Below are 13,201 nucleotides of genomic sequence, written 5' to 3' on the forward strand. Positions count from 1 at the left end.
ACTAGCAGCTGATTGTGATGTCATGTTGGCATTGGATCGCAGAATAACTAGCAGCTGATTGTTTGTGATGTCATGTTGGCATTGGATCGCAGGACGACTAGCAGCTGATTGTTTGTGATGTCATGTTGGCATTGGATCGCAGGACGACTAGCAGCTGATTGTTTGTGATGTCAAGTTGGCATTGGATCGCAGAATAACTAGCAGCTGATTGTTTGTGATGTCATGTTGGCATTGGATCGCAGGACGACTAGCAGCTGATTGCTTCTATACAGTGACTTGCAAAAATATTCAACCCAATTAACAGTAAAGCAAAGCACAGGTGCCGTCCTGCCTAGCAAAGGTCTAGATATACACTTACTGTTAAGATATTGGGGGCAAACAATCTGTTGAATAATAAAATTGAGCTTTTATGAAAGCAACAGACTGAGCGTTTCCTCTGAGGGACACAGGGCGCACTGGATAATCCATGGCCAGACTTCGCTTATGGCCTCTGGTTACATCTTCGTATTAGCATGGTCACGAATGTCAAGCAGTTAAATGAACTGTTCTGATTTAAAACTGCAGCACAAGTGGTCATCAGTCCCCGCAGCCTGCTGAGTGAGACTATTGCAGGGAGAGACCTCCTAGTTATGTAGTGCACGTGTCTCTCTCGTGCTCGCAGCCTGCTGAGTGAGACTGTTGCAGGGAGAGACCTCCTAGTTATGTAGTGCACGTCTGTCTCGTGCTTGCAGCCTGCTGAGTGAGACTGTTGCAGGGAGAGACCTCCTAGTTATGAAGTGCACGTCTCTCTCGTGCTCGCAGCCTGCTGAGTGAGACTGTTGCAGGGAGAGACCTCCTAGTTATGTAGTGCACGTGTCTCTCGTGCTCGCAGCCTGCTGAGTGAGACTGTTGCAGGGAGAGACCTCCTAGTTAGGTAGTGCACGTCTCTCTCGTGCTCGCAGCCTGCTGAGTGAGACGATTGCAGGGAGAGACCTCCTAGTTATGAAGTGCACGTCTCTCTCGTGCTCGCAGCCTGCTGAGTGAGACTGTTGCAGGGAGAGACCTCCTAGTTATGTAGTGCACGTGTCTCTCTCGTGCTCGCAGCCTGCTGAGTAAGACTGTTGCAGGGAGAGACCTCCTAGTTATGTAGTGCACGTGTCCCTCTCGTGCTCGCAGCCTGCTGAGTGAGACTGTTGCAGGGAGAGACCTCCTAGTTATGTAGTGCACGTGTCTCTCTCGTGCTCGCAGCCTGCTGAGTAAGACTGTTGCATGGAGAGACCTCCTAGTTATGTAGTGCACGTGTCTCTCTCGTGCTCGCAGCCTGCTGAGTAAGACTGTTGCATGCAGAGACCTCCTAGTTATGTAGTGCACGTGTCTCTCTCGTGCTCGCAGCCTGCTGAGTGAGACTGTTGCAGGGAGAGACCTCCTAGTTATGTAGTGCACGTGTCTCTCTCGTGCTCGCAGCCTGCTGAGTAAGACTGTTGCATGGAGAGACCTCCTAGTTATGTAGTGCACGTCTGTCTCATGCTCGCAGCCTGCTGAGTGAGGCTGTTGCATGGAGAGACCTCCTAGTTATGTAGTGCACGTCTCTCTCATGCTCGCAGCCTGCTGAGTGAGACTGTTGCAGGGAGAGACCTCCTAGTTATGTAGTGCTCGTCTGTCTCGTGCTCGCAGCCTGCTGAGTGAGACTGTTGCAGGGAGAGACCTCCTAGTTATGTAGTGCATGTGTCCCTCTCGTGCTCGCAGCCTGCTGAGTAAGACTGTTGCATGGAGAGACCTCCTAGTTATGTAGTGCACGTGTCTGTCTCGTGCTCGCAGCCTGCTGAGTAAGACTGTTGCAGGGAGAGACCTCCTAGTTATGAAGTGCACATCTCTCGTGCTCGCAGCCTGCTGAGTAAGACTGTTGCAGGGAGAGACCTCCTAGTTATGTAGTGCACGTCTCTCTCGTGTTCGCAGCCTGCTGAGTGAGACTGTTGCATGGAGAGACCTCCTAGTTATGTAGTGCACGTCTCTCTCGTGCTCGCAGCCTGCTGAGTAAGACTGTTGCAGGGAGAGAACTCCTAGTTATGTAGTGCACGTGTCCCTCTCGTGCTCGCAGCCTGCTGAGTAAGACTGTTGCAGGGAGAGACCTCCTTGTTAGGTAGTGCACATCTCTCTCGTGCTCGCAGCCTGCTGAGTGAGACTGTTGCAGGGAGAGACCTCCTAGTTATGTAGTGCACGTCTGTCTCATGCTCGCAGCCTGCTGAGTAAGACTGTTGCAGGGAGAGACCTCCTAGTTAGGTAGTGCACGTCTCTCTCGTGCTCGCGGCCTGCTGAGTGAGACTGTTGCAGGGAGAGACCTCCTAGTTATGTAGTGCACGTCTGTCTCGTGCTCGCAGCCTGCTGAGTAAGACTGTTGCAGGGAGAGACCTCCTAGTTATGTAGTGCACGTCTGTCTCGTGCTCGCAGCCTGCTGAGTGAGACTGTTGCAGGGAGAGACCTCCTAGTTATGTAGTGCACGTGTTTCTCTCGTGCTCGGAGCCTGCTGAGTGAGACTGTTGCAGGGAGAGACCTCCTAGTTATGTAGTGCACGTCTGTCTCGTGCTCGCAGCCTGCTGAGTAAGACTAGGGAGCGTTGGGTTTAGCACAGGCATGTAACACTATGGGGTGTATTAAATGCGGGCGGCTCGGGGGTTAAAAGGCTGGGGTCGCAGAAAACAAGCGATCCTCGCTTTTTAATCCTGTGCCGGCTGCTCACTCTATTCAACGTTCCATGGGAATCCTCGCTGTCACAGGACGCCGAGGATTCCTCCAAACAGCGAGGCCTGTGGCTAATGCAGGGAGCTTGTTGCATTTAGCCCTGAGTCTGTGTTTCAGTGGACGCCGATTCTCCCTCCAAAAACGGAGTGTGGGGGAATCGGCGTATGCAGGGGGTCAGTTGAATACAGCTCGCCAGCAGCATTGAATACACCCCTTTTACTCCATCAGACTATTTGTACCTAATCTGTTTCCTTTGCAGATCATGGAGAAGTGTTTTGGATGGTTCAACGTTCAAGACTCAAAATATTGGGAGAAGAAACAGTCTGCAACCAAGTAAGTGTGGACCCCCCCCCCCCCTTTTTCTTCTGTTAAAAAGTCGTCCCGGCTTATTAACCCTTTAACAGCTTGTGATGGGAGGTTTAGCATGCGGACACCTATGGAGGGACCTACAGGTATACAAGATCTATGGCATCCCAGCGTCCTGTCTTGGACGTCGGTCCCTTGTTCTCTCTCCCCCACCCACCTGGCACTCATTTGAAATCTTCGCCCAGGTGTTTGGATGCATCTTCATGGCTTTGGAATACAATATATGGTGCGCAGCCTTGATTTGTATGCAGAGGAATTTTCCCATTTCCCTTACAGCTGGACACAAGATTACAGAGACCTGCAGTCTTCCCCTCTGGCCTTGTCATATTCATTGCAGGGAATGGGTTACCGGAACACGGCACCTGGGGATCTGCTCCGTTCAGGAACGTCTCCCCTGCGGTAACCTGCCCCAGCCAGCAAGTCTTTCTGCAGACTAGCGAGCTTGTAGCTTGTACGCCTGCGGCCCTCAAATTCAATTTTAGTGGAACTGCTCTTTAAATTCGTGTTTAGATGCAGTTTGCTGATAGCGTTCTCTCGTTACAGTGGACTACTTCCCCACGCTGTGGTGCCTCCTTACTCTGACCATACTTACGCCTATTGGCGGGAGAGAGAAGATTCCTCCACCTCGAGCAATGGAGACACACCGCAGCCCGCTACTCCTGAGAAAGGTATGCGTTCGGCTGGACGCTGCAGTCTGCGCTTCACAAAAGTGGGGTTTTATTTCTCATTTTTTTATGCTTTCTTTTCAGTTAAGAAAGAAGTGGAGGCTGAGCTTGATGTCGAGAGGGACACCCGCCAGTGCGCCCTTTGTCTCAAGTATGGCGACGATGAGCCAAAGGTGAGATGAGACGTGAAGGATCACACCTAGAACCAATAATCTAAAGAAACACCGGCACCCCCGTGTGCCCAATGTTGAGTGATGGCCAGTGAAGTAACAGGGTGGCAGGGAGCCCTGCGGAGACCCCGAGTCCATGATTGTGCCCAGGGCGGGGGGGGGGGGCAAGAACACAGCCAGGAAGTGCAGCACCGCCAAGAGTGTCCAGCGAACAGCGTGCAGATTATGTGCCGAGGATGGCGATCCTGACGCCATGTACACTGCTAGCCAGAATGGAGGGCCATGGGGCAAGCTGATCCCGCCCACAGAGCCCTTGCGCTCACTGCTCCACACTAAAACACTGCTGAGTGGGAGGAGCATTGACAACCTCTTCCTTTGAGTGAATCTATAATAAAGCAGAATGGACCTATTTCAACTCTTGGGCAGATCTGGCCAACAATGTACTGATAGAGAGTGATTTGTTTTTATGTCTCTGAACCCTGTCAAAAATATAATTGTCTTTTTTTCTCTGGGTGGCGTAAGGTTTTGTAATGACCTTATTAATGTCTCCTGGTCTCTCCCACCTAGGATGCTGGAAGATTGCTCTATATTGGCCAGAACGAGTGGACTCACATCAACTGTGCCATATGGTCAGCAGAGGTGTTCGAAGAGAACGACGGGTCACTGAAAAACGTGCACGCGGCCGTTGCCCGTGGGCGGCAGCTGGTGAGCATTCTATGGCGGTCCATACATGATGTATGTAATGTTACGTGTAGTCCATCGGTCCTGCTCCAGCCTAACGCATCCCATGTCTTCCTGGCAGCGCTGTGAGCATTGTTCGAAGATCGGGGCCACCGTCGGCTGCTGCCTGTCTACCTGCCTCAGTAACTTCCACTTCATGTGCGCACGGGCCAGCCACTGCAGCTTTCAGGACGACAAGAAGATGTACTGTCAGAAACACACAAATCTATTGGACGGCACGGTGAGAGCGAGGCGTGGCTTGGCGCTGTCCAGCTCCCAGGTTGTGTGGGGACTTTTCCTTTTTGAGAACCCACAGATTAATAGTGCTGCACTCATTGTGTGTTCTCCACATGGCTGTATTGGTGTCATTTCAATGGGCTCCGCTGTCCGAGTTCCATGACCCCAAGGGCCTTGTATACATCAGCATGTGTAGTATATAGCAATTGGGCTTTAAAAAAAAAAGTGGTCACTGCTTCCGAATCATCTTCTGCTCTTTGCCCTTGTTACTGGCATTCAGCGCTCTGCAGAGACTTGGCAGCATGGTGTTCTGGAGTGTCACTGTGCAGGGTCCAAGTAGACCGGTTGTCTGTATCAGTCACCTGGAAAATAAAAGGGGCTGAAATCTGATGTGTCTCTGACACTGTACTTTGCCCTTCCCCTGAGTGACCTCATTCATTACCCGGTTCCCTCAATAAACCTCCCTCCTTGCTCCGCAAGAAGCTCCAGGGTCTTTAAGATAAGGGCGAGAACATCCCTTGTGGTCTTCATCTCTTTTCTGGCATGTATTCTAGTATATAAAGAATCTAGATATGAAGATTAAGTGTGTTTTCTGTACAGAGGCATCAGTGTAATTTGCTGTAATAATGTCCTGTCCAGACCATTTGAATCAATGAATCTAGAAGTACCTGACTCAGGGTCTCTCCTTGTTGAGTCCGTCTAGTGTGCTCTGGTTCAGATCCCCTCACCCGGCACCCTTAGTCTGGGGGCTCATGGGAACTTTGTGAGTGACATTGTACGTGGAGACTGAATAAGTATAGCGTTCCTTAGAGACCTGTATATTAATGCTCTGCGTAATCTGTTTCCTGCTAGAAATATATTTATTGTATGATTCGTTACTTGTAACATTTGTTAGCACAATCCTGAAAAGTAATCTCCCAAATTGCTGCATGCCACACGATGGTTCTCTTTGTGGGTCTACGGAATAGTGGTGACATCGCTCTCTCACATCTGCCGATATACAGGTTGTGGCGGCTGATGCTTTCGATGTCCTGCGCAGGGTCTATGTAGATTTTGAAGGAATCACATTTAGACGGAAGTTTCTTCAGGGTCTGGAGCCGGAGAACGTTCACATGATGATCGGTAAGAGGCGCTTGTGGTTGGGCCGCGGGGTCTCCCTGGGCTTACGGAGCTGCTGTTCCAAAATGTATTCACTGATTACCCCATGTGCTCCGGCCTGCGGCTGATCAGGCTGCCTGCGGCGACGTCTTGTCCCTTTTCCTGTATGACGCAATGATGCTTTTTCTGTGAAGGGTCCATGAAGATAGACAGCCTGGGCATGCTGACAGATCTATCGGTGTCTGAGGGGAAGATATACCCAGTCGGTTATCAGTAAGTATCCTGGAGTTGGATATTCAGAGATTGGGCTGTTTAATGATATTGCATTGATGTGCAGAGTTTGTGCTGCGACCAATCAGCAGTCATCGTTTTATCTGCCGGGTTACAGCACAAGTTTAGGCTCTAAATACATAGTATAGAAGTATTCTTGTGTATTTGTAATGTCCATATTTCCGGAAGGATATAAATACTGTACATTAGAGATGAAAAAAATAAGGACAACTAAAATGGTACATAGCCTACAACACAAAACTAACCCTACAGAAATACTATCTTGATTATTCCTTGGGAGGGTAAGACTTGCTTTCTGCCTTAGTTTTGTGACTTGCGGGAAGATCTGACCCTCTCGTTCCATCTCCTGTAGCAGAACAAACATTAAGTTGCCTTGTACCACCGAGTGCCAGGCGGCTGTGGCTACCCCTTGGTGGTTATAAGATTTCTCAGAAATGGCAGGTGGTGATGGCACCTCATGGACCCTACATCTAGTATTAATGGACTTTATTGCATTCTGGGCTGAGGAATCAGGATATTTGCAGTATGCCGCCTTCCCTATGTGTATCCTACCAGCTGGTTCCCGTCCTATACTGAGCTGCCGTATAACAGCGACATGGCCGCAGCCTCCGCTGGGATATAGTTATCTTCTGTCTAGAGCTGCTCTCTGCATCTTACACCTTACACCCCATGAAACTATTTTGCAGGTGTTCGCGCTTATACTGGAGCACGCTGGACGCCCGGCGGCGCTGCTGGTACAAATGCAGGGTTGTCGAGCATCACCCGAAAGAGGGCGATATCCCTCCAGAAGAGGACGACGGTGTGGAAAACCAGACAATCGTTCACAGTCCTGGAGTGATGCCAGGTAATGTCTAACAACATGAACCCGTAGCATTTGTCATTAAATCTGTTTGGTATGGTGACATCAGCAGTATGTGTGGCGTTATATAGCCTTGTGTAAGAAGTGGCTGAACCTAACTGACTAAGGTAAATCAGGTGCTGGTACAGGGCAGAAATAGCATCCAACTCTGTCCACGTAAATTGCCACAGCTCAATGACACACAAAGCTGAATCCGGATTCAGCTGCACTGCCGCAGCGGGCTGTCTCAGAAAATTTTCGGGCATACCACTATGTAGTAGGTGCGCGCCAGCGGTGCCTCCATCGGAGCACCACTGGCGCACTACCTTTAGGGGCTCCCCTCTCCATCTCCCCTCCCATTACAGCTTAGTTATTGCTTCTTGCAGGGATGGCCATCCAGTCCTCGAGATTAAAGTCCCACGTTCTCCAGACCACCTGTGGATCTGTAGGCAGCACGTGTTTGAAAATTGTACACTTAGTAATGACTGCACCGGTGCACCAGCAAACTGTCATGGTTTCCAGACACCTGTGCCCCAGCGAGGTTGCCTAGGAATGTGACCGTTGGTATTGACTGCACCTGTGCACCAGCTTGGGGTGTCTGGAAAGTGTGACCGGTTACATCTAGATCACCGGTTTGGCCAGCCCTGCTCTATGCCGTTGCGGTGCATCGGTTGGACCACAGAGTCACTAATATGCAGGGACCGGGGTCATGGAGTGTAGATGTGATGTTTATGCTGCATTACTCTTAAACACATATCTTTTTCTTTACTTTTGGTTTTACTTTAAAGCTAATCTGTTATGCATTTGGGCAGAGGAGTGTTACATTTTCATTTAGTGGATCTCATCTCTATATTCTTATTTCACCCTCTAGTTAGAGAACGGGCGAGTACTCCTGTCCCAGAAACCCCCTCAGTTACCCGCCAACCACCTTCGGAACCCATTGCAAGCGCAACTGCTCCCCGGTCCTTCAGTGGCGCAAGGATAAAAGCTCCAAACTTCTCCCCATCCCGGCGCCCTCTTGGTGGCTCTTCTCGCCCGTTACCTTCACCAGGTAAGTCTGGCATGAGAAAATGCTGCCTGGTTTAAAAAAATAAAATAAAAATTATGTTGCGACTACAGGTATGGCATCGAAAAGCTGATTATAAGGAAATCTCCCTGGTAGTAGTCCACATTCTTGTAGTAAATTTGTGCACACAACAGAGATCTAGGCAGGATGGGTGGGTGAACCAGATCAGAAAGGTGCTAAATCTGCCTAGCATCATCTAAGACTTCACTAACTCCTCCCCTAACAAGGACAGGAAAAAAACAAAAGCCATTCTTTTTTACAATATAATTACAATTGGAGAAATAAGGAAATATCGCCTCACATTGTCTGTCTTTTACAGGAAGTCCGTCGACTTCTCCACTGTCCCATCACATTCTGACCATCTCTGATCCAGAAGTGAACCCTCTGCGCAGGACCAGAAGGCCACCGGTACCTAATCAGCGAGTGACTCTCCAGTCCTCAGCTCGGCTTCCAAGAGACCCTAAAAGTCCGAGCCCTGCCAATACGCCCTGCCCGCTTACTCGTTGTTCTTCGGGGGAGAACGAGACACAGCTTCTATGCGATGTCAGTGAGATGGATGTTGTGTCTGTAGATGCTGGGTTGCCGTCTGGACCTTTGCTGTGCGGAGCGCAGCTTGTTGTAGGCACTGAGATTCCAATAGATGATTCGGAGGGTGGAAGCAGCTCCGAGGAGGAAGCGGGGGATGACTACTACCGGCTGACACGGACAATTGTATCCCATGAACCTTTCAGTCCTCTGCTATCTACGGCATCATCGGGTAACATTGAACAGCTGGATGGCATACACGACAGTACGGACAGTGAGGATGCCACACAGAGCCACCATGGTCCTCTTGGTAGTGGGAAGGCCCCGTCCCACCTGCCCTCAGAAATTGTTGAGTTTGTATTGAAGAGTGCGGGCAGCTCCGGTTCGGAACTTCCTGCACTGCAGCCTCAGGTCTCCTCTTCCACCGCTCCAAGCTCTTCCGCACAGAATGGGGACACAGCTCTTTCTAATGGCACAGACTGTTTAACTTACCAGACTCCTCAAGGACCCCCACCTCTCAGGGACCCCCCACAGCTGCAAAGAGTATGCCGTCCACTTATTACCGTACCCCCCAACGGACCGTTTTGCCCCCCAGATCCTCCATCTGTGAGCATGAATAAGCCCGAATCAAAACTTATTTTACTTAACAAAGCCACAGGCCAGATGGTTATAAAGATGCAAAGTGGGAGTCCGGATATTGCAGGACATCTTCCGATGGCGCAGGACGCTCTGAGATCAGAGACCATTCAACTAACGAGAGCGCCCCTTATTAGGCCTAAAATTGCCAAGAACGCTCCCATTCCCCGTCTTCCTCAGACTACTGCAGTTCTTCATCCACCCCCGACCTCCTCTCCCACGCCACACCTTGGCACGGTTTTCCTGCAAACGGCGCCCTCGTCATCTCAGTCTTGGACGTTGCGTGTGCTCCCTATGCTGAATCTAGTGCAAGGAACTGGACAGCTTACGCTGCGGGGCCCAGCAATGATGGGCCCAACAATCACTGGAATCCCTCAGACTTGCCTGTTACAGGGCATCCCCATGAACACAGGGCTTTTAAGTCTCACGCCAACCCAGCTTCAGCAGAAGCCTCAGCTGCAGTCCCAGTTACCGGCTCAGCTGCAGTCCCAGTTACCGCCTCAGCTGCAGTCCCAGTTACCGCCTCAGCTGCAGTCCCAGTTGCCGGCTCAGCTGCAGTCCCAGTTACCGGCTCAGCTGCAGTCCCAGTTACCGGCTCAGCTGCAGTCCCAGTTACCGGCTCAGCTGCAGTCCCAGTTGCCGCCTCAGCTGCAGTCCCAGTTGCCGCCTCAGCTGCAGCTTTCCATGATACAGCCCGCTCCCCTGAAACCCATCCACGCTCTACCGCTCCCCATCAAAAGACCCTGTGCCATTGCCAGCATGCCTAACCGCAGCAAGAAACCCAAACTTGAAATGTCTAATAAACTGGAATTGCTAGATCCACAAAAATTAAAGGTGCTAAACGTAGCATCCGAAACGTTGACTAACACAAGGTAAGACTTTATGCTCTGGGGGATGGGGACCGTAATATATTCTGAGGCACTGTAAGTCTTGTTTATGTCAATAACATTATTAATCTATTTGCAGTGTTTAATAGCAGATGTTTGACACCAGAGTGACCTATTTCTACCCCCCTAGCACCATTGTTATACCAAATGAAAGGTCCATACATTTGCATTAAAATACCGGCGTTGTAATCTGTTTTGGCGTTATGTTGCGGAAAGGGGCAAACAGCCACATCAGCTGGTTGTTAAGGTGCCCATACACGGTGCGCGCTCCTGCGCACATCACAGTGCATGGAACAAGTTGTATGTGCAGCATGTACTTTTTGTACTAGGTCGAGTATAGAACACGGGCTGCTGTAGCACATCGCTCCACCTATGGGCACCATAAGTCGTGATGGTGTACAGTACCTTCTCATTATCCCCAATAGGCATTTGGTGGCACATAGCAGGTGCCAGGGCAACACACATTGTAACTGATCAATCTTAAAGGCCACAGGCAATGTATGATCATTCTACATGTGAAGAAGTAGCCATGGTAACCATATTTGTTTGCAGCATAAAATGGGTTTTGAAGACCTACGATTACTACGTATGGTCTGACTATTGGCTGCAGACAGGAGAGAGATGAAAGGTCCGTGCTGTATCCTGGGACGCCTCAGTCATTGATCTGTGCATCATGTCCCTTCTCCTCCTGCTGATCGTGTGAGGGGTCGGGACCAGGGATGCCAATACCGGGTCTGCGTTGGTCAATGATAAGACCACGGAGCGGCGGCGCATCATCGCTGGGGGGAGGGAGCAATTGGAGCAGACGCTGCCTCCTCCCTATAGTGTGAACAGGACCCGTGTTACCCATTTACACTGCCCAGCCACCCGGGTCAGATTGCTGGACACGTGATTTTTTTTGAAGGCCCTTTCATGCCGCTCAGTGGCCCGGGTCAACCCGGCGACAACCTGGGTTATTAGTATTTTTGGATCGGGTGTGGAATTGGGCTCAGACGGGGGATCCCGACTGCCCGTGCTCCGACGGGGCGAGCGCAAAGAAGCCCCTTGCTACGCTTGCCACACTGTAAGATCGGTGGCTCGCTACGCACGTCACAGGTACTATTCTCCCTCTATGGGGGTCGTGGACCCCCACAAGGGAGAATAGCCCCTGTGAGTCGGGATCCCCACTGTCGGAGCATCATCCGGCACCCTTTGGATCCCCATTTTTGCAGGTGCATCCCAAATCTATTAACCTTTTGCAGTCTAAATGTTTTTTTTTGCTTTTCAAACAGTCTGGTTTAAATTAATTGTACTTTTTTTTTAATGCGAGAACGGTCCACATTGAATGTTGAACGATGTTAATGTTTTTTTAAAGTGGCTTCACCACTAGATCTGCTATTAGTGCTAGGGCTGTTGCGCCTGACTAGACGTTGGACCTGAAAGGGTTAATGAGACTTTGATCGTGCCAATGAACATTTTATATGCTGTAAAAAAAATGACTTTGTATTTTGTGCTGATTTTGGTTTCCTTTGCTACGTTGTCGTTGTTTGTCCCAGACCAAAGCGGGCCAGAATCAAAACACCAATGATTAAAGCGATCCTCGATCTGGACTCCATAGACTTAGACGATCAGAGGATGGGTAATGGGTAAGTGTAGACAACGCGCCTTGCCATCTGTATGTGTTTTTAAGCAGATACGGTTAAACATTTGCAGATATTTGGGGGGATTTTTCAATGAGGGGACACTTTCCGCTGTCTTAGCTTTTTATTTATTCATTTTTTTATCCCCTCTGGTTTCTAGGCTGCATTTAGATCTTACCGTTGATGTGAAAACGGAGGACCCGCCAATAGACCTAGCCAAAGAATCGTCTTGCTCGGAAACACCTCCAGGTACTGCGCAACCTTGGCCAAGCTTTGGATGTGGGAGGAGTTTGTGGTAATACAGAGACTGTGCGTAATGAGGTGTCATTAAATATCCATCTGTTACAGATTTATCTCCCATCTCTGAAGACTCCATTGACTACTTCCAGGAAGAGAAGAAAAATGTGTTACCCAGGAAAGGCAGCCCCTACCTGTGCTTCGAAATTATCAGTGAGGATGGCTTCTACACGCTGTCTGACAGCGCTGAAGGTTAGAGCGCCCTCTGCTGGTCCATACCTGACTTTTTTTATTTTATTTGTTTATTACCAGTTTCTTATATAGCGCACACATATTCTGCAGCGCTGTACAGAGAATATTCGAACATTCTCATCAGTCCCTGCCCCAGTGGAGCTTACAATCTATATTCCCTACCACATGTACACGCACACAGACATTCAAGGGTTAACTTTGTTGGGAGCCAATTGACCTAAAAGTGTGTATTTGGAATGTGGGAGGAAACCAGAGCACCCGGAGGAAACCCACGCAATTACGGGGAGAATATACAAACTCCACACAAGACTGTAATTATACTCGCGATGGACTGCATGCTGAATCCACGGTCTGGTCATCGGCTCTTGTGATCTTGATGAGGCAGAACTGTTGAGTTACACCGCCCTGATGAAGCGGTAGAGGAACGTACGTCGGCGCACAGTCTGTGTGTGTGGCGTCTTCCGTAGCACTCCCTCCGTGCGAGGGCTGAGATCGAGTAGTATATCCAGCGTCTAAATACAAATGCTCTTATAAGAGCAGTCTGCCTTATCTCCTAGCCTAAATGTGATATATGTATTGCTGATAGCCTGAAAGTTGTGCCACGCTGTGTCAATATAGAAAAAGCAGCGCCACTGCAGATTGATAATTTAAATAACTTGCACGCACCAACTAATTGAATGTAGGAAAGCAATGCCGTTTGCAGAGTTAGTATCAAATGACAGTTTGTGAACAATGGTGACATTTATATACGAAATAAATGTGCATTCTAGACTTGTGCAGGAACGATAGCCTGCAAAGTATGGTAACTAAATACTGATTGAACCTGAATATCTGCCAGAGGAATCTGACATTGTATGGAAAATCTGACCAATCAGT

General features: G+C 49.6%; 1 protein-coding gene across 2 annotated transcripts in view; it reads left to right on the forward strand.

Moving 5' to 3' along the window:
• Window positions 1-13,201, forward strand: part of KMT2B (lysine methyltransferase 2B) — a 50,517-nt gene that overhangs the window by 26,825 nt on the left and 10,491 nt on the right. For both annotated transcript variants that reach the window (XM_083161979.1, XM_083161978.1), the window contains exons 18-30: window positions 2,978-3,051; window positions 3,628-3,752; window positions 3,834-3,922; window positions 4,487-4,624; window positions 4,722-4,880; window positions 5,881-5,998; window positions 6,169-6,247; window positions 6,952-7,109; window positions 7,975-8,154; window positions 8,489-10,202; window positions 11,753-11,842; window positions 11,997-12,085; window positions 12,185-12,325. In XM_083161979.1, the coding sequence (XP_083018105.1) occupies window positions 2,978-3,051; window positions 3,628-3,752; window positions 3,834-3,922; window positions 4,487-4,624; window positions 4,722-4,880; window positions 5,881-5,998; window positions 6,169-6,247; window positions 6,952-7,109; window positions 7,975-8,154; window positions 8,489-10,202; window positions 11,753-11,842; window positions 11,997-12,085; window positions 12,185-12,325 (3,154 nt within the window). The remainder of the gene's footprint in view (window positions 1-2,977; window positions 3,052-3,627; window positions 3,753-3,833; window positions 3,923-4,486; window positions 4,625-4,721; window positions 4,881-5,880; window positions 5,999-6,168; window positions 6,248-6,951; window positions 7,110-7,974; window positions 8,155-8,488; window positions 10,203-11,752; window positions 11,843-11,996; window positions 12,086-12,184; window positions 12,326-13,201) is intronic.

This window comes from Crinia signifera, chromosome 19, assembly GCF_055691185.1.
Source record: "Crinia signifera chromosome 19, ASM5569118v1, whole genome shotgun sequence".
NCBI classification, from domain to species: Eukaryota; Metazoa; Chordata; class Amphibia; order Anura; family Myobatrachidae; genus Crinia; species Crinia signifera.